This window comes from Lynx canadensis, chromosome E2 (assembly GCF_007474595.2).
Source record: "Lynx canadensis isolate LIC74 chromosome E2, mLynCan4.pri.v2, whole genome shotgun sequence".
NCBI classification, from domain to species: domain Eukaryota; kingdom Metazoa; phylum Chordata; class Mammalia; order Carnivora; family Felidae; genus Lynx; species Lynx canadensis.
Window position 1 is genome coordinate 12,958,339 of NC_044317.1, and position 24,468 is coordinate 12,982,806.

The following is a 24,468-nucleotide window of genomic DNA, read 5'->3' on the forward strand; positions in this document are numbered from 1 at the left end:
AACACCTGAAGACACCGAGACACTCAAAGATTAAGACAGCTAAGGGCAATTTTTTTTCTGATGCTAATTGGCTCTGATGCAAAATAGCATATTTAGCCTAAACAATCTGAGAAATAGGTCAGACTTGTGTGCCACCACAATTAAAATGGAAAGCCAAAATTGTACACATTATACTTTCAAAATAAAAGTAATATTGGTTGTAGTCTCAATAACTTCACTATGTTGCCAGAGTTGTCACCATTAAGATAGTGTTAGGATGTCCTTGGAACCACAGTAGAGGGGACGGCCATCTTGCCAGCGCAACCCAACGAAAAGCCCCTAGGAGCGTGCCAGAATGAATTGGAGGTCAACCAATCACCGAGCGACAGCACGACCTGACGCGAAAAAGGCCCACCTGGGCCTAAACCCGGAACCGCTGCAGCTTAAAAACCCCACCCCACCACACTTGGGGGCGACTTCCCTGACTCCTCTCTCTCTCTCTCCCTGAGTCACAGAACCTCACCGGAGACCTTAGTTCCCAAATAAAGCCTTTGACTGCTAAATTTTTTAGCCTCTGACTCCTATCTTTACCATGCCTTACACCTGACCCTAACAGCACCTTCACTAGTGAAAGAATTAAAAACATATACTTTTTAAGTTTACATTTATATATATAGTATATATATAAGTATATATTTATATATATTATCTATTTTGAGATAGAGCAACAGTGAAAGGGGGAGGGACAGAGAGAGGGAAAATCCCAAGCAGGCTCCAAGCTAACAGCACAAGGCTTGAACTCACAAACTGTGAGATCTTGACCTGCGCTGAAACCAAGAGTTGGAAGCTTAACCAGGTGGCCCTAGAGACATTTTTTTTTTTAATTTATTTTCATTCACCCAACAACTGGGTCAATACACATGAAGAGAAATCATTGAGGCCCAAAAGTCAGATTGTTCTGAACATTCTACTTGAATTATTCAGCTAATTATCCAGTTCTCTATGATAGTTTCCTCTTTTAATGTCAACTATGTACTAGAAGGAAAGCTATCTCAATACAACATCCAAATTGTGTATTTTAAGAAACCTTTTATTCTGGGCTGAGCAAATAGGCCTGCAGGTAAGAATAAGTACTACACACACTCTGCAGTAGAACACTGGTTGACCCTCTTGGGACATGACAAAGCTAACAGAGCTCAAGAGAGTACAACTAAAATACTTCATTTTGGAAATATATAGTCCTAGATTCTAATTCTCCCATAGCACCTAAAATATTTTATCATCGGGGCGCCTGGGTAGCTCAGCTGGTTGAGCTTCTGACTTCGGCTCAGGTCATGATCTCGCGGTTTGTGGATTCGAGCCCCACATCGGGCTCTGTGCTGACAGCTGGGAGCCTGGAGCCTGCTTTGGATTCTGTGTGTCTCTCTCTCTCTCTCTCTCTCTCTCTCTCCCCCTCCCCCATTTGTGCTCTCTCTCTCTCAAAAATAAATAAAGTGTAATATATATTAACATATTAATATATATTATTTTTATATATTTATTTAATATATATTTACTTCATATATATTTATTTATATGTTATATAATATATATTTATTTATATATTATATAATTATATATAATTTATAGGTACTTATATAATATATATTTATATTATTTATATATATAATATATATTAACATATATATAATCTATAAAAACGGATTTCGATTTTTCATTTATTTACTATCAGGACAAATGGGAATGACTGAACAGTTTTCAAAGTGTAAGTTGTTAAGGAATCACCTGGTATCTTAAAATGCAGATCCTGATTTAGTAGGTCTAGGAGTGAGGCCCGAGATTCTGAATACTAAAGGGCTCCCATAGATGCTGATATCTACACTGCTGCAGGGAGATCACACTTGCAGTGGCAAGGACATAAACGAGAGAAAGAGCTTCTTCACCTATTCATACATAAAGATTTAAAAGTTTGATCTATGTGGGGGATGGGCATTCCTCATCTAATTCTTCACCAAATGAAGGTCTGTTATGCATTAGTCCCTGAAGGTCAACATTAAGGAAAGCAGACACTGCCCTGCACTCATGGAGTTTCCAGCCTAGCGAAGGAAGGAGCTGGATATTCAGCAAAAAAAAATGACAAAGTTCAATACACAAAGGACCCTTTGCTGGAGCCTAGACTCTGTCTTTCGCTCCTTGGGCCCGTAGGTACCCGGGCACGCTTGCCCGACGCTGGGCCGTCCCCTCCACTGATTGGCTGGCTGGACCAGACCTCAGCCAATGAGGCTAGGGCAGTGAGTGGCCTTTGACCGAGGTAACCGCCCGGCTGAGCGGCGATGGCGGGGGCTGCTGGCCGCATCCGAGGCCGCGCCCTGGGGCGCTTTCAGCCCGCCCTATCCGTGGGCGATGTGAGTATCTTTGAGGTTAGAAATGAGACCCTTTTTAACACATTTAGGCTTGTTCCTCACTCTCACCCCTGGAGGGGCAGGAATAGTAATTATAGCTAATATGTGTCAAGCTTTCGCCATAAGCCAGCCACTGGGCCAAAAGCCTTAGTTGAATAATTGAACCGTGCAGTGGGTACTTACCATAATTTCGGAGGAGTTGGAGGCTGCCTGAGGTCACATGGGAGTAAATGCCAGGATGCTGAATTCAAATCCAGCTGCTCTTATGACCCTAGGTCCTCTATGCATCACTTTGGAAACCAGTTTGCTTCTTAGCAGTTGTCTCCCATTGTGCTGGTGTGTGGGATGGTGACAGAGTCTAGAATCCTGACGCTAATTAAGTTTGGGGGTTGTTTCTTAATAGAGAAAAGCAACCCATGCTAATAGCATTTATGGGAAAGATAAGCACCAAATTTAGGAGAGCTGCTGTCTCTTGGATGGCTATACAGGGGGCTTCAATCGAATGTTAACTGTTTTACTATCTAAGCCCTAGGTGGGAATCTAGATGTTTATTGTATTATTCCCCTTCTTGCCTGAAATTCTCACAACTTTAAAAAGAAAATATGCACATGGAAAATGAATTTCAGAGGATAAAGTGTACACAACGAAAAGTAAGTCTTCTCCCACCCCAGATTTCTAGAGCCCCTCACTAGAAGCAGGCACTGTTAGCAGTTTTGTATCTCATTCTCTATAGTATGTACAAGCATATATGAGGTAATTTTTTTGCACAGGTGTATCCTATTATATACAGTCCTACACTTTGGATTTGTTTTTAATCTCATTATACTTTAAAACAATTTGTTAACCTCCTTTAGCCCTGTGATCAATTTCATTTTGCTGGCAAAATTTTCTCAAGATTGCTTCTGACATGATGAGATGTAGGTCATGTCTTCCCTGGATGTGTTTGCCTTTTTCTTTTTGCACATCCTCACCTATAGATTTCCAAAAAAACTTCACCAAATTAACCCTAAAGGGTGCAGAAGAAAAAGAATCATGGCAAATAGGGTATTGCCTAGAAATACTTTACTATTTCCTGAACATTCTTACTCATACTTTACAGGTAAAATTCTACAGCCTGCTACTGCTTGAAATTAATTTATTGGAGTGGAATATTGGCAAAGAGAGAGAAATGGGGATTCGTTTTCTCAGGTTGCAGGAAAATGCCAGCTTCTTTCTAGTGAAGTAATAAGGGAAGAGGACCTTGTTTGTTTCCAGTTAGGGGAAAAAGTGTGTGTCACACTTAATCCTTATTTTACCTCTTCTAAAAGCCCAAGATATTTTTTTCTTTAAAAAATTCTCCCAATCATTCAACTCTTAAACGGGAGAGCTGGGATTCCAACCAGGCACAGCTAACTCCAAAAGTCATGCCAGATAGGGAAGAGTTTCCTGGAATGAACTCATTTGCTCCTCAAGCTGCTTTGCGTGGCCCTTTGCATCTACCTCCTACCAATTTCATCCCTGGCTCTTGTCAGTACTCACAGAAATTGAAAGAAATTGTGTCCTTCAGACACAAACCTCCTTACTCTTTCTTGTTTCAATTCTCTACCTGGAACACATTTCCCTAGCACCTTCCTTGAGTCTTTTTGAAGGTGTAATTCTTTTAGTCTGCCAAATTTTTAACCAAATGGCGTTTGATATGGCTGACTCCTAACACCTGGGCACTGAAATGACAACCTGAAGATCTCCTTGTTTCAATATGCATTTTGGTGACTACTGTATCTGTAATGGCTGTTTTGATACATTCAATCTATGTGAGCTGCTGTGGCAGCGTGCTGAGCGGGAATGTGGTTTTGCTCGTGGGTTGGAGAGCCAGTTGGCAGAAGTTTAGGTGTTTTCAGACAACTACCTACCTCAGTCTGTGTTTCTGGACATTAGATAAGAAAACGTGAGCTAAGCAGAGGTAAGGGTGGGGGCCCGAAAGCGACGGAAGCTGCAGCTGGAAGTGGGCGAGGGGAGAGCCGGAGCGGACTCCGACGTCACTGTGGCGCGCCGCTTCCGGTCTCCAGCGCCAAAGCGAATGACTTCCCCCTCTGTGGGGCTGGAGCGGGGCTTGCTGCGACCCCACGGAGCCCACGATCGCGCTTCCCCAGCCAGCGAGTCCGCCAGCACCAGCGTCCCACCGGCGCCTGGGACCATGGCCACCGACTCATGGGCCCTGGCGGTGGATGAACAGGAGGCAGCGGCCGAGTCGGTGAGTTGGCTTCAGCCATCAAAGGGTTAGGGGTCAGTTTTGACCGACGATCAGTTCCCTTGGAAAGACAGTTGCTACTTTGGTCAGGATGGGTATAGAGTGCGTGTGGGAATGAAGCCTGGACTTTGAGCGGCTTTGTTTATCCATCCGCCTCCTGGGTTACATAAGAGCAGGTGAGTGCTCCCAGGGATGAAGAGCTCAGCCGCCTGCCCGTCTTCCCTGAATCAAGACTGATTGTAGACTGCACTCCCCATCCCCACTCCCAACCTTGGATTGTAATCACCTTTGTGTCATTCTCCATCTCTGGATTCTGAACTTCCTGGACTCTGGGACCGTGGCTTACTCATCTTTGTGTGCTTCCTCAGCATGCTTAGTGATAATGAATGATCGACTTACTAGGCCCAGCAGTCAGTAAATCCTCTTCCGATCACCTTAACTTTTGTTCTGGGCCTCATGCACAGTAAACAAGATAGGAGTTAAACGTGACTATGTAGAATTCGTTCTTCCCACCTAAACACTCTAAGTTCTGATAGTGCTTTGAACCTACTTGTTAGTACTTATTTCTGTGAATCTCTTGAGAAAAAGGACTTTGTCTTATTTTTTATAACTGATAATAATTTATAAGCACATAATTCAGAGTCAAATAGTTTTAAAAACTGGTTCCACCACCACCAATTTTTTCCTCCCCAGAGACAACTAATAGTTCTCTTGAAACTGATTTACATCATTGACCTCCTTGTTCCCTTTAGGGAACACATTTGTTTTGCTAGTTCTTGAGTTTTCAGTTTTAGGTATTTACTGATTTTGATTCTTTCCTCCATCCTCCTTTCTCCACCACACATGCACACTTTCCCATTCCCTACCTTTTCATTATATTATAATTTTAGTTAGATCAGTATTTCATGTTTCTATAATTAGTAACTTATCAATACTTTTACTTTCCTCTAAAACTTTCTAGGGGCGCCTGGGTGGCGCAGTCGGTTAGGTGTCCGACTTCAGCCAGGTCACGATCTCGCGGTCCGTGAGTTCGAGTCCCGCATCGGGCTCTGGGCTGATAGCTCAGAGCCTGGAGCCTGTTTCCGATTCTGTGTCTCCCTCTCTCTCTGCCCCTCCCCCGTTCATGCTCTGTCTCTCTCTGTCCCAAAAATAAATAAAAAACGTTGAAAAAAAAATTAAAACTTTCTGTTTTTCCTTGGAATTTATAATTGCCTTGCAGTTTTTCTTCATGTTCTTTGTATTTATCACCAATTCAACCCCAAGCTCTTTGCTAATTGTCTAAGATTATCTCAGGATGTTCAGACACATTATTCTATTAATTTAATTTCCCCCACATCTTTTAGCCTCCTTCATTTTGGACTAGTTCTCCCTATGTTCAGAACAGAACTAATTTTGGGGTCTGGAGGAAAACAGGGCAGATTTCCCTTCAGCTTCATTCTGGGGATTCACTCCTCTTGTATCCCCTCTCTTCATCTTTCTTTTTTTTAAATGTTTATTTTATTATTTTTGAGAGAGAGAGAGAGAGAGAGAGAGAGACAAAGAGTGAGCGGGGGGAGAGGTAGAGAGTGAGAGGAAGACACAGAATCTCAAGCAGGCTCTAGGCTCTGAGCTGTCAGCACAGAGCCCGACACGGGGCTTGAACTCGGTAATAGCCAGATCGTGACCTGAGCCTAAGTCAGACACTTGACTGACTGAGACACTCAGGTGCCTCTCATCTTTCTTCATTTGGTGGAGCCATCCATCAGCTTTCTGGAGGTGTATGGGAAGTAAGTATTTTTAAGATACTACTGAATTTCTGGAAATATCTTATTTTGTCCTATCATTTGGATAATATGGCTGGATGTAGAACTGTAGGTTGGAAATTAATTTCCTACCAAATTTTAAAGGCATTGTGTCATTGCCTTTTAGATTTCTTTATTGGTTATAGAGATGTCTGAGACCATTCTGATTCCTGATGTGACCTGTTTTTCCCTTTGTAAGCTTGAAGAATCTTCTGTTTGTCTCCATTATTCAGCAAATTCATGCTAATAAGTCTTGGTATGGATCTATTTACATCCATTTTGCTGGGCACTGGGTGGGTCCTTTCAATCTGGAAAATCTTGTCCTTAAGTTATGAGAAATTTTCTCGAAAATTTTCATTGTTGATTTCTCTCCCTTATTTTTCTTCATTTCCTCTTTCACGAATTCTTACTAGTTGACTGTTGGATCTCTTGGACTGGCCTTCTATAAAGTTTTTGCTTGTTTAAAAAAAATTTTTTTATGTTTATTTTTGAGAGAGAGACAGAGCGTGAACAGGGGAGGGAGGGGCAGAGAGAGAGGGAGACACAGAATTTGAAGCAGGCTCCGGGCTCGAGTTGTCAGCACAGAGCCCGATGCGGGGCTCTAATTCACAACTGTGAGATCATGACCTCATCTGAAGTCGGACGCTTAACTGACTAAGCCACCCAGACGCCCTGGCCCTCTAAAGCTTTTAAGTCAAGTTTACTGAGATACAATTTACGTATAGTAAAACTCACCCATATTCTGTGAATTTTGACAAAGGCATCCAGTTGTGTAACCATCACCACAATCAGGATGTGGAACATTTCCACCACCTCCAAAAAGTTCCCTCAAACTTTAGTCACTCCGTTCTCCCCACCCTTCTCTGGCAACTGCTGACTTGTTTTCTGTCTCTTTAAATTTGTCTATTCTGGACATTTTATATAAGTGGTATCATACAATAGATGGTCTGTTGTGTCTGGCTGTTTTCACTTAGCATAATGTTTTCAAGGTCCATTCATATTGCAGCAGGTGTCAGTACTTCATTCCTTTTTATTGCCAAAAAATATTACGTTGTCTAGATATATCCCATTCTGTTTATCCCTTCATCAATGTCCATTGATGAGCATTTGGATTGTTTCTACTTTTTGGTTATTTTGAATAATGCTGGCTATGATCATTCATGTACAAGTTTTTCTGTGAACATGTATTTTCATTTCTCTTGGGTGTACACCTAGAAGTGGCATTGTTGGATTATATAATAACTCTATGTTTAACTTTTGAGGAACTGTCAGCATTTTTTCCAAAGTGGCTGCACCATTGTGTCATCCTTAAAATGATTCTTCTCTTTTTTTCTTTAGTTTATTTATTTATTTTGGGAGAGTGAGCAAGTGCATACAGGAGAGGGGCAGAGAGAGAGGAAGAGAATTCCAGGCAGGCTCTGTGCCGTCAGTGAAGAGTGCGACGCAGAGCTCGATCTCACAAACTGTGAGATCATGACTTGGGCTGGAAGAGTCAGATGCATAACTGACTGAGCCACCCAGCTGCCCCTAAAATGATTATTTCCTATGAGAATAGTATTATCTATGAGAGGCACCATTGTGTAGAGGTTAAAACCTTAGCTTTTGGGGTGCCTGGGTGGCTTAGTTGGTTAACCATCCAACTCTTGATTTCAGCTCAGGTCATGATCTCCCAGTTTGTGGGTTTGAGCCCTAAATGGGCTCTGTGCTGACATCGCAGAGCCTGATTGGGATTCTGTCCGTGTCTCTCTCTCTCTCTCTCTCTCTCTCTCTCTGCCCCTACCCCACTCACTATCTGTCACTCTCTAAATAAAATAAACTTAAAAAAACAAACCAAACCCTTAGCCTTTGTAGCCAGACAGACTTGGATTTGTATTCTGGGTCCATCATTTACTAGTTATGTGACCTTGGGCAAATGGCTTAACCTTTCTGTGCCTCAGTTTCCACATCTGTAAAATGAAGATAATCAGGTTACCTCATTGGGTTATGGACATGCCTATTACAAGTCCTACATGCGTAATAGCCATTATTATCATTATCTATAATGCACAGTTTCTTTGCAGGAATCTTTTAAATTACTTGCCCATATTGTATGGATTAGTTAGTTGAGCCTGGATAAGGTTTGTGAATCTACTTAACCGTGCACAGGTAAATTAGATCACAATATTCTAACACTGAGCAAATGAGTAAAGACACCTCTGTTACCCTCTGCCTTATGGAACTGCTACTGAGGATCACCACAGGTACTGTGTGACATAGGTGACAGTGATGTGTATAGTACAAGGTTACTGTATTTTAAATATTCATTAAGCTTCATTCCTTATTCATCTTAGATAAGAAAAATTAGATTCTATTTATATTTATTTCCTTGTTCTTCAGTGGCTCCACTCTGTTCCCCTCTGTTCCGTTGGAGACTTCTTTTCAATTTAGAGGAGGGCAAACAGATTAGAAAACTGATGAGTATGACTCAAATACTCGACTTCACCATTTTGCCGAAGACAATCTCTATTCAGTATAGTTCATTTGACATTAAATCTTCCTTCTTCTGTCTCAAGAATCCTTTCTCAAGTGCTTTTGAATAAAATGCAATGTGTAACTGTACAATTTTCAATTATTTTAACACATCTTAAAAACAAATAATAAAGGCATTGAAAGAATTTGGATCTTACAAAGTGGATGTTTTTGTTGTTTTGCTTTTTGGTTAATTTCAAAATGGTTTGTGATGAAGTTGCATCAGAAAATCGTTTCTCCTTTTTGGTCCAAGTAAATAGAGCAAAGGAAGGTATCTAAACTAACTGTATTTTTTTATTGTATTAAAAAATCATTTTTAATGTTGATTTATTAAATCAGTCAGAGAGAGACAGAATACGAGCAGGGGAGGACTAGAGAGAGAGGGAGACATAGAATCTGAAGCAGGCTCCAGGCTCTGAGCTGTCAGCACAGAGCCTGATGCAGGGCTCGAACTCATGAACTGCGAGATCATGACCTGAGCTGAAGTCGGCCGCTTAATCAACTGAGCCATCCAGATGCCCCTAAACGAACTGTATTTTTAATATAAATTTCACCGTTCAGTTCACTGACACTGTACTGGGTAATCCATCCTTCACGGTCTTGCTTTATAGGCTTTGAGGTCCTTACAGCCAAGTGAGGGCTGAGGTTTTTTTGTTTGTTTGTTTATTTACTTTTTAAAAAAAATTTTTTGAATGTTTATTTATTTTGGAGAGAGAGAGAGGCAGAGCATGAACGGGGAAGGGGCAGAGAGAGGGAAACACAGAATCTGAAGCAGGCTCCAGGCTCCGAGCTGTCAGCACAGAGCCCTACGGGGCTCAAACTCACAAACCGTGAGATCATGACCTGAGCCAAAGTCGGACGCTCAACCGACTGAGCCACCCAGGCGCCCCTATTTGTTTACTTTTTGAGAGAGCATACAAGCAGGAGAGGGGCAGAGAGAGAGGGTGAGTAAAAATCCTGATGTGGGACTCAGTCTCACGAAATGTGAGATAATGACTTGAGCGAAATCAAGAGTGGGATGCTTAACCAACTGAACCACCCAGGCCCCCCCTGGGTATGTTTTCAGATTCTGCTGGAACCTCTCCAGAATCCTGATACATCTGTTAATTTCACTTACATTGTTGCTACCAACTTTTCCTGCATTTCAGTTATTTTAACTATTTACTCTGTTAACTTCCATTTGAACAATATATTAGCAAGAGAATGGTTTGTTCTTTTTATCATTGATAATTAAAATGCTTTAGGGTAATAGATGTTTCTAATACTTAAATCATTTGTACCTCAGCCCTATCATTTGTTGTAGCTAGCAGTTATCACCCTAGGAGTGAGTGCTATTAACTGTTTAAATATTGCCAGTAAGTCAGGCAGTCTGTCTCTGTGCCCCTGCCCCCCAATCTCTATCCCTCTCCCTCTCCACAGCCCTGAATACTACACTTGAACTAGATTTGTTGGCAGGGTGTGGAGGAGTGCTTTAGAGAAGACTCAAATACATTGAACGGTGCCATACGTCGTATGCTGCACTGGTTGCTTCATATTGACTGTCTGTTGGTGTGTTTGCTGTCATGTGGAATTAATGAAGGATTTTTACTGCTTTATGACAATTTCCTTTCTTGCCAGTCTCTCCAGTGTGTCCCTCCCCCCACCCCCCCACTTCTCCATCCCCTACCAGTAAAGCATACAGAGACACCAGAAACTCCCTTTTCAGTTAGCAACAATAGAGAAGTGAGGTTCCTCCATCCCAACTAACCACCCATCAAAATAAACAACAGTTTCATTCCTCTCTTGCCTTTCCCCTTTCTTGGACTTAGAGGAAAGACAGAATGAACCTCAAAACATAAAGAATTGCTGGTACAGGTGGCACTTTAAGAAATAGCCATTTTCGGGGCACCTGGGTGGCTCAGTCAGTTGAGCGTCTGAATTCAGCTCAAGGCATGATCTCACGGTTCATGAGTTGGAGCCCTGCGTTGAGCTCTGTGCTGACAACTTGGAGCCTGGAGCCTGATTCGGATTCTGTGTCTGTCTGTCCCTCTCTCTGCCCGTCCCCCATCACACTTTGTTTCTCTCTCTCTTTCAAATATAAATAAACATTAAACAAATTCTTAAAAAGTAGCCATTTTCATTCTTTCACCCTTCACTAGATGATGTCCTAAGCCCCCTTAATATTTTGTGGTTAGAGCACCTGCTTTCTGCTAGATCCAAAGATCAAGTAAAAATAAAAACATTCCTGTCTTTAAGGTATTTTCTTTTCCACCCAGCTTTTACTGAGGTTTAAGTGACAAATAAAAGGGTATTTTCATTCTAATAGAGGAGATAAGTCCTGCCTAATTTATAGTGTTTGATCAAAGTCCTAATAATTCTTTTTTTGAATTCTTTGCTTTCCCACTTCAGATTGCTAGGTATTTTGATTATACAGTGTGCTATGACGCCCCAGACTGTTTTCTGTTTAAAATATCAGACTTCCAGGGGCACCTGGGTGGCTCAGTTAAGCATCCAACTTTGGCTCAGGTCACGATCTCGTGGTTCATGGGTTCAAGCCCCTTGTTGGGCTCTGTACTGACAGCTCAGAGTCTGGAGCCTGCTTTGGATTTTGTGTCTCCCTCTCTCTGCCCCTCCCCCACTCACACTCTGCTCTCTTTCTCTCTCTCAAAAATAAATAAAAACTAAAAAATAGACATATATCAGACTTCCATCACAAGGAAATCTTGAATGTGAGGATGTATATCGGCATGTTGTGGTCCTGTGGCTCACACATATCTTGCAACATAACTGATGCCTACCCACAGATGCTTTTCATTGCAGCCCTCCCACCTGATATTCTCTGTCTGAAGTGCGACTGCATCTCCCAGTATCTTTTAAAATTTCCTGTTTGTAATACAAGAGAATGACAACTCAAGTGGTATTCTACTGAGAGAGTCTTTGTAATAAGGGCCTTAAGCAAACTCACAAATTATAATTCTCTCTAGGGATTATAATTAGGAGGTGTGGATTTTGAGCTGTTGTGTAACCAGGTTTTTTCTATTGCTGTATTTATGGGACATTTTGTTTATTCTCACTCATTTAGTCAACAAAAGGAGCCCAGCAGAACAACCTAATGAAAAGGTCTTGAGTGTGGCTCATTTCTCCCTACCTTCATTGGGGAGGCTCTGTTGATTCACAATCTTTTAAGTGATTTTCCTGACACTTTCCCCCTCTCTCCGTATTCTCCATTTAGTTGAGCAACTTGCATCTTAAGGAAGAGAAAATCAAACCAGATGCCAATGGTGAGTAAAAGCTAGTTTGAAAGCACATGTGATTTCCTTTAGTATTTCTGCTGTGACATAACACCTGTCTGGAAAAAAAATTATATATTTACCAGGAAGGGGGCTGACAGATACTGGCAGTTGTTTGATTTGGGAATTAAACTGGACTGTTTTGCTTTGTATTGTCCTTAATATAAGCATGAGGATGCCTAATTGACTTATAAATGATCAAATTGATTGCTGTCCATGAGAATATACTGCCAAAGATTATTTGTTGTTTTTTTCAAAATATTCCTCAATTTGAGATGAGAGAGGCAAAGTATGAGCAACCTGAGAATTAAACTATTGTCATTATCTAAAATCGTATCTACCAAAAATCCATTAAATTTTTGTTGATGTACTTAAAATTACTGGCGGGGTGGGGAATAGGAACATTAACCTCATTCCAAATTTACTTACAATCTTTTTCTGTATATTTTTTGATAACGACAACATTGTTTGAATATGCATTTCTATTAATCAATAGTTTATATACATAGAATCCTAATGGCATTATAGCGTGTATATATTGATGAAATATGATTTCCTCTGTTGAACATCAAGGTGGTTTGTGATCATTGCCTACTGTGATCATCTTTCTATAACATTTCAGAAATATTGATGATATGAGGGAAAGTCACATTTGTTTGAGGTATAGTGAGAGGACTTGGAATAGGAAAGAATTGAAATGTTAGAAACATTGTTTCATACCTTTATTTATTTAGGAACAATAAAATGTTTTTATCTGTGGCTTGGTTTCCTCATTTATTTTTCTGCTCCCCAGGCCTTTACATTTCTAGTGTCTCATAGAATTTGAATTGTCTCAGCTGTTGGGTATGGGATGTGATACTGAATGACGGCCACTTTGTGTCTGATAAAGGTGCTGTTCTCAAGACCAATGCTAATTCAGAGAAGGCAGATGAAGAAGAGAAAGGTAACACAGCCTAGAGCTATACCCACAAGGTTCTACAGTCTTAAGAGAATAGATTGTTACATGGCTTTGTTTTTATGCCCAACTTGGTTTGACTTTAATGGGAGTCACAGTGCTAATAAAAGTTCAACATAGTTGTTGAAAGAATTTTCATTGTTTACATTTTAGGGAAATTTTGTTTTGAACCACTGATGGACTCCAGCAACAGGAAATATTCCCTGAATGATTATCTTGTACAGGGTATTACAAAAGAAATTTTAAGTTGCATCCCCACTGTCTAATAAAGTTAATGATATTTGGACATATTAAACATAGATAACAAGATAGAAATAGCTTATATGATATCAAAATATAAACTTTGTTAATTTCTGGGGGTTTTTTCCTATTGCTGTGATGTGTTTGTTAAGCTAATAATTTTTAATTTTCTATTGAGCATAGATTGGGGAGTAAATACTTAGGTACACATAGGAAGAATAGATAACCTCCAGAAAGGAGAGCTGTTTGGAATAGATCCTGGAGAGGGATATGAGGCCGAATTGCATGATAAAGTCCTAGCACAAATACATGTTACTGCTTAAAATGCCAATGGCAAGTAAATTCAGATGAATTCATGGTGGATTTCATGGCCTTTTAAAATTCTTTGCTCTCAAAAAAGTGAAAATTAAAAATAAAATAAATAATAAAAAATAAAATAAAATTCTTTGCTCTTTTTTTCCTGACAGAAGACAGAGCTGCCCAGTCTTTACTCAACAAGCTGATCAGAAGCAACCTTGTCGATAACACGAACCAAGTGGAAGTCCTGCAGCGGGACCCAAATTCCCCGCTCTACTCTGTGAAGTCCTTTGAGGAGCTTCGGCTGTGAGTATTTGTTTACTTTCTGACTCTCCCCTTTGTGTTTAGATAGAGATCCTAGTCCTATTATATATGTATTTTTCATCACAGCAGAACATTTTTAGCTAATACAAGTTTAATAAAAGAATTTAGCTGCTTTGGGCTATTAAGTAAAATTGCCAGGTAATGTGAATTGTGCTCAGTTTCACATAATTCAAGTATTGTTAGTTGTAAATAAAATGTGTGTAACAACAGTAAGAAAGAGAAAAAGAAATCCCTCAGATATTTGGCTTCTTTCCTCAACCAAAGAGACAGTGACTTTCATCTTTAACTGTTTTCCTAGGAAACCACAGCTTCTCCAGGGAGTCTATGCCATGGGCTTCAACCGTCCATCCAAGATACAAGAGAATGCATTGCCTTTGATGCTTGCTGAGCCGTATGTGTCCTGATACAACTCTATCCCATTTTTAATATTCCATTTTTAAAAAATCGTATTATTTTTTGAAACTATACTAGTAATACATGCTTATTTTAGAAAAGCTAGAAAACAAGGAAAAATAAAAATCATTTGTAGTCTCCACCCCTCACTAACATTTAGAGACTTCTAGACTTTTTTATGTAAACTTACATATCTATAGCTATACCTTTTTTTAATAATGTTTATTTATTTGAGAGAGAGAGTGCACGAGCAGGGGAGGGGCAGAGGTGGGGGGGAGAGAGAATCCCTAGCAGGCTCCACGCTGTCAGCGCAGAGCCTGATGTGGGACTCAATCTCATGAACCATGAGATCGTGACCTGAGTTTAGATCAAGAGCCAGTCGCTTAAGCGACTAAGCCACCAAGGCGTCCCATACCTTTTTTTTTTTATAGCTAGTTTATTTTTTATTTTATCATATGTGCAGTTGGGTAAGGGGTAAAGGGGGAGAAGAGAGAGAATCCCAAGTCCCAAGCAGGCTTCACACCTAGTGCAAAACCTGACAGGGGCTTGATCCTGTGACCATGAGATCGTGACATGAGCTGAAATCAACAGACACTCAATTAACTGAGCCACCAGGTGCCCCTATACCTTTTTTAAAAAATGGAACCATGGGGCGCCTGGGTGGCGCAGTCGGTTAAGCGTCCGACTTCAGCCAGGTCACGATCTCGCGGTCCGTGAGTTCGAGCCCCGCGTCGGGCTCTGGGCTGATGGCTCAGAGCCTGGAGCCTGTTTCCGATTCTGTGTCTCCCTCTCTGTCTCTCTGCCCCTTGCCCGTTCATGCTCTGTCTCTCTCTGTCCCAAAAATAAATAAACGTTGAAAAAAAAAATGGAACCATATAAAATCTTCAAATGCTTTTTAAAAACTTAATTAGGGGCACCTGGGTGGCTCAGTTGGTTAAGCGTCTAACTCTTGATTTTGGCTCAGGTAATAATCTTAGGGTCATGAGATCAAGCTCCGCATCAGGCTCTGCACTGACAGCTCAGGGCCTGGAGCCTGCTTTGGACTCTCTGTCTCCCTGTCTCTCTTTGCCCCTCCCCCGCTTGTGCTCTCTCCCTCTCAAAAATAAATAAACATTAAAAAAATTTTTTTAGAAACACACAATAAAAAAAGAAAACTTAGATGACCATCTTTCTATGTTGATAAATAAACATTTATTATTCATATACACTATGATTTCATTAGATGGATATATAAAATTTATTGTGTCAAATATAACAGGCAAAAACCAGTGTTCTGAAAGACCAGAATAGGGTAATTACCAAGGTTGTTTTCTGGTGCAGTGCTTTTCACTCTTGCATAGGCATATGAATCTCATAGGAATTTATTAAAATACAGATTCTCATTTCAGTCTCCATCTGAGGTGGGGACTAAAGTTCATCTTTTCTAATACGCTTCTAAGTGATTATGATGATGCTAGTTTCAGACCACATTTTGAGAAACAAGGTTCGAGAGCATGAGGACTCTTTATAAAAATAAATCCCTACCTTATATATGATTATGTAAAATTATGCTGCATATAATTTAAATCCTGAAACTCCTTTTCCTATGGTCTAAAAGTACATATTTTGGGGGTGTGCCTGGGTGGCTCAGTTGGTTAAGCGTCCGATTTTTTTTTTTTAATTTTTTTCTGATGTTTATTTTTGAGAGAGAGACAGAGAGACAGAGTGTGAGCAGGGGAGGGGCAGAGAGAGAGGGAGACACAGAATCTGAAGCAGGCTCCAGGCTCCGAGCTGTCAGCACAGAGCCTGACGTGGGGCCCAAACCCACAAACTGCAAGATCATGACCTGAGCCAAGATCATGACCTGACTTTAACCAACTGAGCCACCCAGGTACCCCAGACATCCAACTCTTGATCTCAGCTCAGGTCACGAAGTCAGCGTTGTGAGTTCAGTCCTGCCTTGGGCTCTGCACTGGGCATGAAGCCTACTTAAAAAATAATAAAATGTAAATAGGGCACCTGGGTGGCACAGTCGGTTAAGCGTCCGACTTCAGCCAGGTCACGATCTCGCGGTCCGGGAGTTCGAGCCCCGCATCAGGCCATGGGCTGATGGCTCAGAGCCTGGAGCCTGTTTCTGATTCTGTGTCTCCCTCTCTCTCTGCCCCTCCCCCGTTCATGCTCTGTCTCTCTCTGTCCCAAAAATAAATAAACGTTGAAAAAAAAAATTAAAAAAAATAAATAAAATGTAAGTAAATAAAAAAAAGATATTTTAGGTCTGTATTTTCTTAACATTTTCTTTGTTCCATGTCATAATAGTGACTTTTTTCATGATGAATAATGTTGCTTTTTAGCTTGACACTTTGAACATAGAGATGAATAAATGGAATATTTGTTTCACATTGGTCATTTGTGTTTAGAGATTTTTTTTTTTTTAAGTTTATTTATTTATTTAGAGATCAGGGGAGGGGAAGAGACAGGAGAGAATCCCCAGCAGGCTCTGCAATGTCAGGTCAGAGCCCAATGTGGAGCTCAAACTCATGAACCGTAAAATCATGATCTGAGCCGAAGTCAGACACTTAACTGACTGAGCCACCCAGGTGCCCCTAGAGATCTTAATGCTTTCATAGATGCTCAATTTTTAAATCATCAATGTTAGAAGAGACCTAAGAGAACTATCTAGTACTATTCTTCATTAACAAATGTGTATTGAGTACAGGTATGTAACAGATACTATTGTAGATCCTTGGATACATTAGTAAACAAAGCAGACAAAAATTCCTGCCCTATATAAGGAGCTTACTCTGGAGTATAGATCATTTATTTTTATTAAAAATAAATAAAATATACAGTATATAGCATGTTAAAAGATATAAGTTTTAAATGTAATTAATGCCACTGAATTGTACATTTACAAGCTGTTTTTAAAAAAAGGTGATAGGGCGCCTGAGTGGCTCAGTTGGTTAAGTGTCTGACTTCGGCTCAGGTCATGATCTTATGGTTCATGAGTTTGAGCCCTGCATTGAGCTCTCTGCTGTCAGCATAGAGCCTGCTTAGGATCTTCTGTCCCCCCACTTGTTTGCTGGCTCTCTCTCTCTCCCTTGCTCTCTCTCAGTAAATAAACGTACTAAAATAAATAAAAGTTAAAACGGTGACAAATGCTAAAGAGAAAAACAGAGCATAGTAGGGGAGATGAGGAACACCAAGGAAATGAATTGCAGTTTTCCCCCAACTTTATATTATGAAAATTGTCGAACTTACGACAAAATTGAAAGGATTTTATAGTGAACACCCATATGCCCATCATCTAGATTCTGTCACTAACATTGTATTATACTTCATCACATATCTATCCACCAATACATCATTCGTTAAGGTATTTCAAAGTAGGTTACAATTCTAATCAAGTGTTAGGGTCGGATCTCATCAGTAGATGATGTGCGAGCAAAGCTTTGAAGGAGAGGAGAGTTGACATGTTGTCACCTGGAACAGTTGCCCCAGGCAGAGTATAGCCAGTGCAGAAACCTTGAGATGGGGGCATGGCTGGCATGCTTTTGGGGCAGCACTGAGGCCTTTGTGGTGGAGTAGGTGATTAAGGGAGCAGGTAGCAGGAGCTGAGAACAGAGAACCACTAGGGAGCCAGATTGTAGCACAGAAGCATTTTCACTTTTATTCTGAATGAAATGAGGAGTGACATAAGCGGTCTCACGTTTTAAAAGAATCACTCACTGGCTGCTGTGTCAAGAATAAAAGATACAGAGTGTGCTTTGAATCCCACCATAGTCTTCTCTCTGTGGTGCTTTGTTTGTGGAGCTAGGATGTGTAACTCCACTGCAGAAATCAAAGCCTCCTTCTGTAAACTAAGCCTTATTCTTCATTGTGCTTAACTAAGAGAATACTTGAGATTTACACTCCTAAACAGTTTGTTTTCTTGTGCAGCCCACAGAACTTAATTGCCCAGTCTCAGTCTGGCACTGGTAAAACAGCTGCCTTCGTGTTGGCCATGCTCAGCCAAGTAGAACCTGCAAATAGATACCCCCAGGTAAGGGCTTGGTAAATTTGGATTTTCTGCTAACATGTAGCTAGAAATTACATTTGATGGAATAAAAGCCAAGGTGCTTATTACTTTTTACATAAACCAGAGCCCCTTGTGGAGCACAAGCAATATGGTTGATTTTCTAGTAGCCACACACATCCTGTTCTTTCTCCGTGGTTTGCCAGTTCTGGGATACTGCTGACAGACTTGGCACCTCTACTTGCAGGAAAGTATCATCCTTTGGAAAGTTCTGAGAACTTTCTGAGTAAGTGAAAAGGAAGCTAATCTCCAACTGGAATTTCAGATCCTTGCTCATATGGGGGTTTTTATATTCCTGTGGCCAATAGCTATTTTCAACGGTCTTTACCCAGCCAGAGTTCTGACCCTTCAGAATTCTAGCTTATGACTTTGCAGCTTAAAAAATCAAATGGTGTGCACTTTAATTTACATACCCTTCTTCAGCGTCAGCTGGAGGAATAACTGAGTCCTGACGGTAGTTCCCCACTGCCCTTGAGATCTCACTGTACACTCTTTCCCTGCCAGTGTCTGTGCCTCTCCCCAACTTATGAGCTCGCCCTGCAAACAGGAAAAGTGATTGAACAGATGGGCAAATTTTACCCTGAACTGAAGCTAGCTTATGCTGTCCGAGGCAATAAATGTGAGTATGAATATGTGATTCTAATTCTTTAGGCTAACCACTTCTATTTTATTTAAAAGTTTATTTATTTTGAGAGAAAGAGCGTGCACAAAAGTGAGGGGGGTGGGCAGGGAGTGAGAAAGAGGGAGAGAATCCCAGGCAGGCTCTGAGCTGACACGGGGCTGAAACTCATGAACTGTGAGATCATGACCTGAGCTGAAGTTGGACACTTAACTGACTGAGCTACCTAGGCTCCCCTAACAACTTCCATTTTAAAAATTTCAAATCATACACAGTAGGTGAAATAATAAAGATAACACACGTGCCCTTTACGTACACTCAAAAACTCATCACTTTGCCACATTTACTTTATCTGTATGTGTGTGTGTGGTGGGGGGAACCATTTGAAAGTATATTGCAGATGTTGTGGATCTTTATTCCTAAATACTTGAGCGTGCATCTCATAATAAGGACATTCTTCATCATACCCACAAAACCCTTATCACAAGAGAGTTAGCAGATTCTCTAAGAACTGGTATCTAGTCCATTTTATTTTTCCCCGAAAGTGTTTCTTTGTGGCTGCTTTGTTTTTGAACCAAGATCAAATTAGTGGATATGCACTCTTTCAATCTAGAATAGTTCCTATATCTTCTCCTCCCCCAGTACATTTGACTTTTTGAACAGGCCAGACCAGTTGCTTATAAAATGTTGCACATTTTGGATTTAATTGCCTAGTTTCTTTTTAATGTCATTAGAAGAACAAAAAATGTTCTAGAATATGAACAATTAACTCTGGCATTTCATTTTTTTTTAATTGATTGTAATTAACGTACAGTGCTATTAGTTTCAGGTATACAATATAAGGATTCAACAATTCTTTTTTTTTTTTTTTTTAAGTTTATTTATTTTTGAGAGAGAGCACACAAGTGAGGGAGAGGCAGAGAGAAAGAGAGAGAGAAAATCCCAAGCAGGCTCTGCATTGTCAGTGCAGAGCCCAATGTGGGGCTCGAACTCACAAACCCTGGGATCATGACCTGAGCCGAAGTCAGACGTTTAGCCAACCAAACCACCCAGGCACCCCTGTGATTCAACAATTCTCTATTTTTCTCAATGCTTATCAAGATAAGTGGATTAAATGTAAAAGATAACCCCTCTATCTATTTCACCTTCCCTCACTCACCACCTCCCCTCCACCAGCAAACACCAGTTTGTTCTCTGTATTTAAGAGTTTTTTTTGGTTTGGGGCTTTTTTTTTTCCCCCTTATTCAGGTTTCCTACTTTTATTATACAACAAATCAACAATATTTCAGTAATTAAAAAAAGTCTTGTTGAAAGTTTGGCTAAGTCCTGTGAATCTTTACCACTAACCTGTAACTGTGACTACAGAAATCTACTCAGTGTACAATGTCCTAATACCAACTTAAAATTGTTTCTAAAAAGTAAATAAGATTATAAAATTTAGTTAAAGATGATAAGACATTTAAAATTTTTCAACTTGGGTTAGAATGGCAGAGGAGTCTGAATAACTTTTGTGGGGGGCTGTAATTGGTTTGTTTAACAGAAGTAAGAAGGGGCATTTGTTGGCTTTGAATTCACTCAACATTCACATTAGGGCAAAATTTTGGCTGTTTAGAGGAAGCTTGCATGTGTCTGGTCAAGACTGTAATCAAAGGGCTAAAAATTATAAGTGCCATCTAATTCAAAATGAAGAGCCAAATCTTCTAAGTTCCAGACTGCACACACAGTCAAGAACATGCTATGGTCCACCAGGCCTTGTCTGGGGAAGCACTTTATCTAATAGAGGCATTTTGTGTTTCTTTGGGAAAGCAAAGCCTTTCATGATGAATCCTGTTTACTGACCCGGACAGACAGTGCGTAGAGGCAACCGGCTTGTTTGACGTAGATGCTAAGGTAGCTGAGGGACAGAGTGCACTGAAGAGAGTGCTGTGAAAGTCTGCTTGGGAGAAGTGCCATCCTGGGCTGGGGGAATGATGTTGACAGAGAAGAAATAAAGATAACGACAGAGCCTCCTTGAAAGAGAACTGGATGACTACAGAGAATGGAAAAGAACACTACTGAAGAGGCTTTCATCTTTTCACTGTGTATATCCTTACCTTATCTGTTCAGCATTATTAAATACTGTAGTGATATCATAACCTTTCCTTAAAACAGTAAGGCAAACATAAAAACAGTTGCATTAAAATACATCATAGCTTTACATTTTTCTCAGAGAGGAAAGCAGACTTTTTCATGGAAATACCCATGGAAAACATCTTGTCTCCACAGTGGAAAGAGGTCAGAAGATCAGTGAACACATTGTCATTGGCACCCCTGGGACTGTTCTGGACTGGTGCTCCAAGCTCAAGTTCATTGACCCTAAGAAGATCAAGGTGTTTGTTCTGGATGAGGCTGACGTGATGATAGCTACTCAGGGCCACCAAGACCAGAGCATCCGCATCCAGAGGTAGGAACTCTTGAGCCAAGAGGAACGTCTCAGCCTCCTGATCTACAGCATCTTCTCCTTTTACTTCAAACACTTCTTCTTGCTCCTATCAGGTTCTTTACTGTAGTGCTTCCAGAAGCATTTGTTTGATAGGCCATTTGCTCCTCAGCGCTGACCACGGGTTGAGGAAGGAGACTTAGGGAATCTAACACCAGCCCCCTCCCTGCCCCATGGCTGCTCTTGCCTCCTCCCTGCTGTTCTCCTCCCCCCTTTTGCCTCTTTCCCCGGCGTGTAGAGCTTCCAAGCCTGGGGTGGCTGTCTTCTGTTCCTTCCAGGGAAAGACTCGGGGTCATGCCACATACCTGGGTCTTCCCTTGCAGGATGCTGCCCAGGAACTGCCAGATGCTGCTTTTCTCTGCCACCTTTGAAGACTCTGTATGGAAATTTGCCCAGAAAGTGGTCCCAGACCCAAACATTATCAAACTGAAGCGTGAGGAGGAGACGTTGGACACCATCAAGCAGTATTACGTCCTGTGCAATAACAGAGATGAGAAGTTCCAGGCCTTGTGTAACCTCTACGGGGCCATCACCATTGCTCAGGCCATGATCTTCTGCCACGTGAGTAGCAGTGGCAGCAGCAGGCCTGCCGGGGGAGGAGCTCCACTGGAGGGTGTGCCTGGCCCTCCCTTCAGCCAGCTCCCCCTCAGTGCTGAGGAGGACTGGGTGTCCTCTGTGTGGCCAGAAAGGAAATGATGAAGCACCTCCACCTGCCCCAGGGCATATTCTCCTCAGACTATAATGAGTTATGAGGGAAAGACTGTGAAGAATTGAACTTTTCTTTGGTCCCACCTCTTAGACATACCTTGGGAAAAACTCCAGATAACATCCAATGAAATGATTATATAACATTAAGAATATAGACTATTTGAGAATGAAGATATTGGCTCCTACCACACTCTTCCTAGCTGAACACTAAGATGATTTAAGTAATTCATCCAAAAAAAACTCACATGGCTGAAATTGTCTTTGTAAAAATGGTAAGCCTACCCTGGTGGCTGAACTCAGCAGGCTTTCACGTATTTTAATGGAAACAAGCCACTTTTTTGCAGGTTTGTTTTTGTTTTTATTTTTCCAGGTGTCTCCATTTAAAACCATTCTTTTCACTCCAGACCCGCAAAACGGCTAGTTGGCTGGCAGCAGAGCTCTCCAAAGAAGGCCACCAGGTGGCTCTGCTGAGCGGCGAGATGATGGTGGAGCAGAGGGCTGCGGTGATCGAGCGCTTCCGAGAGGGCAAAGAGAAGGTGCTGGTGACCACCAACGTGTGTGCCCGCGGTGAGCAGAGAATGTGCCTGTTCGCCAGGCTGCGGATGGCGAGCGCAGGGCTCCCGTACGGGACGCTCAGACGGTTCGGGGGAGTCCAGCTGGGGTTGGTGCTGACTTTGTTTTCTGGGAGAGGCTGGATTCCCCCAGCAGATGAGAACTTTCACAGAAGCCAGGAGTCCTGATGTGGTGGAAGGAAACAGGCAGTGACTGGTTTAGAGTGAATGGTGCCTGCTCTCCTGGGGGCCCCTAGTGAAGTTTCGGCCGCATCTCCAGATTCTTGTATCTAGCAGAGGCTCTTCTAGCGATGTCATAATTTTGTTAGCACCTGCCAGAGTGCTGTTTTTCCCTCTGGATTCTGCTGCGTGCCCCCGGTCCCCGAATCCCAGAGCTGGCCTGCCCCAGACTCTTCCTCCACCTGATGCTGGCGTGTGGCAGCCTCGCCTGGTGGGTGGTGGTTTTTGTTTCCCGTCCTGACTCCACCCCTCTTTCGTGCAGGTATTGATGTTGAACAGGTATCTGTCGTCATCAACTTTGACCTTCCCGTGGACAAGGATGGGAACCCGGACAACGAGACCTACCTGCACCGGATCGGGCGCACGGGCCGCTTTGGCAAGAGGGGCCTGGCAGTGAACATGGTCGACAGCAAGCACAGCATGAACATCCTGAACAGAATCCAGGAGCATTTTAGTGAGTGCCTGGGAGTGTCCCCTGCCAGGGCCCTTTCCTTAGAGGGGCAGGTTCTCCTGGGGCCTCCTCGAGAGGCCTTTGTCCTTGTCACATTCCCCTCCTTTCCTACAATATGGAAGTTCTCGAAGAGCACACCTGGTGAGTTCAGGTCAGGAACTCGAACAACAGCGCCCCCTTGGCCAGGCTTGAAGGGCCTAGGGCTCTGTCCCGTGCTCAGGCACCAGGAGCCCGTGGGGTTTCATGAAAGTTTGCTGTGGCCAGAGGCTTGGCATGGGGGCAGAAACCTGTCTGCCTCCTCCCTCCCTGCTGTGCTGTCCCTTCCCTAGGTGTGTGTGTTCACGATAGCCCCGTGTTGATGTCTCTGTGAATTCTCTTTTTTTCCCCAGATAAGAAAATAGAAAGATTGGACACAGATGATTTGGATGAGATTGAGAAAATAGCCAACTGAGAAGCTCCATCAGTCACCAGTGCCCACCCCTGGTGCTCCCCCTGCACGGGAGACTGGTGCTTTCACGGCACAGGCCTCGACAGTCGCCACAAAGAAGAGGAGGCAGAGGAGAGAGAAACTACCTACCTCATTTTAAATTACGTTTGGACTTTACAAAAATTGTGCAAATGATGGGGGAAGGTAGAAAAAAATTGTTTACACAACTCTTGAAGATTAGGCGTGAATACACAGAAATTTGCCTTTTGAAATTCTGTCTTTTTTTTTGGCCAGCATTTTCCCCATCTAGATGCTGTAGCTAATCACTTGTTCAAGATCTTTGCAGCAGCCCCTGCCTATTCTCTGGCCAGGAGTGTTAAGGCCAGCCTCCAGACAGAATAGAGATGAAGAGGGACACAGATAGGGGCGCCTGGATGGCTCGGTCGGTTAAGTGTCTGACTTCAGCTCAGGTCATGATCTCAGTTTGTGGGTTCGGGCCCTGCATCAGGCTCTGTGCTGACAGCTCAGAGCCTGGAGCCTGCTTTGGATTCTGTCTCTCTCTCTGCC

The 24,468-nt window shown here is 42.0% G+C and overlaps 1 protein-coding gene across 1 annotated transcript; it reads left to right on the forward strand.

The window, feature by feature from the left end:
* The first annotated feature begins 4,405 nt into the window (after positions 1-4,405).
* Positions 4,406-24,173, forward strand: LOC115502410 (ATP-dependent RNA helicase DDX19B). Its single transcript, XM_030297746.1, has 12 exons — positions 4,406-4,611; positions 12,109-12,157; positions 13,056-13,109; positions 13,829-13,964; positions 14,281-14,373; positions 18,291-18,393; positions 18,931-19,045; positions 21,311-21,488; positions 21,848-22,085; positions 22,637-22,799; positions 23,286-23,477; positions 23,864-24,173. Exons 1-12 carry the CDS (start codon positions 4,438-4,440, stop codon positions 23,923-23,925), a joined length of 1,557 nt encoding a protein of 518 aa, XP_030153606.1. The 5' UTR covers positions 4,406-4,437; the 3' UTR covers positions 23,926-24,173.
* Positions 24,174-24,468: the final 295 nt, after the last annotated feature.

What these genes read in the sequence shown, in the direction of transcription:
- LOC115502410 (XM_030297746.1), top strand. Translation starts at nt 4,438, where the DNA reads ATGACTTCCCCCTCTGTGGGGCTGGAGCGGGGCTTGCTGCGACCCCAC. An exon ending in AATCAAACCAGATGCCAATG is followed by an intron (nt 12,158 to 13,055) that starts GTGAGTAAAAGC and finishes TGTCTGATAAAG; the next exon opens with GTGCTGTTCTCAAGACCAAT. An exon ending in TCCTTTGAGGAGCTTCGGCT is followed by an intron (nt 13,965 to 14,280) that starts GTGAGTATTTGT and finishes CTGTTTTCCTAG; the next exon opens with GAAACCACAGCTTCTCCAGG.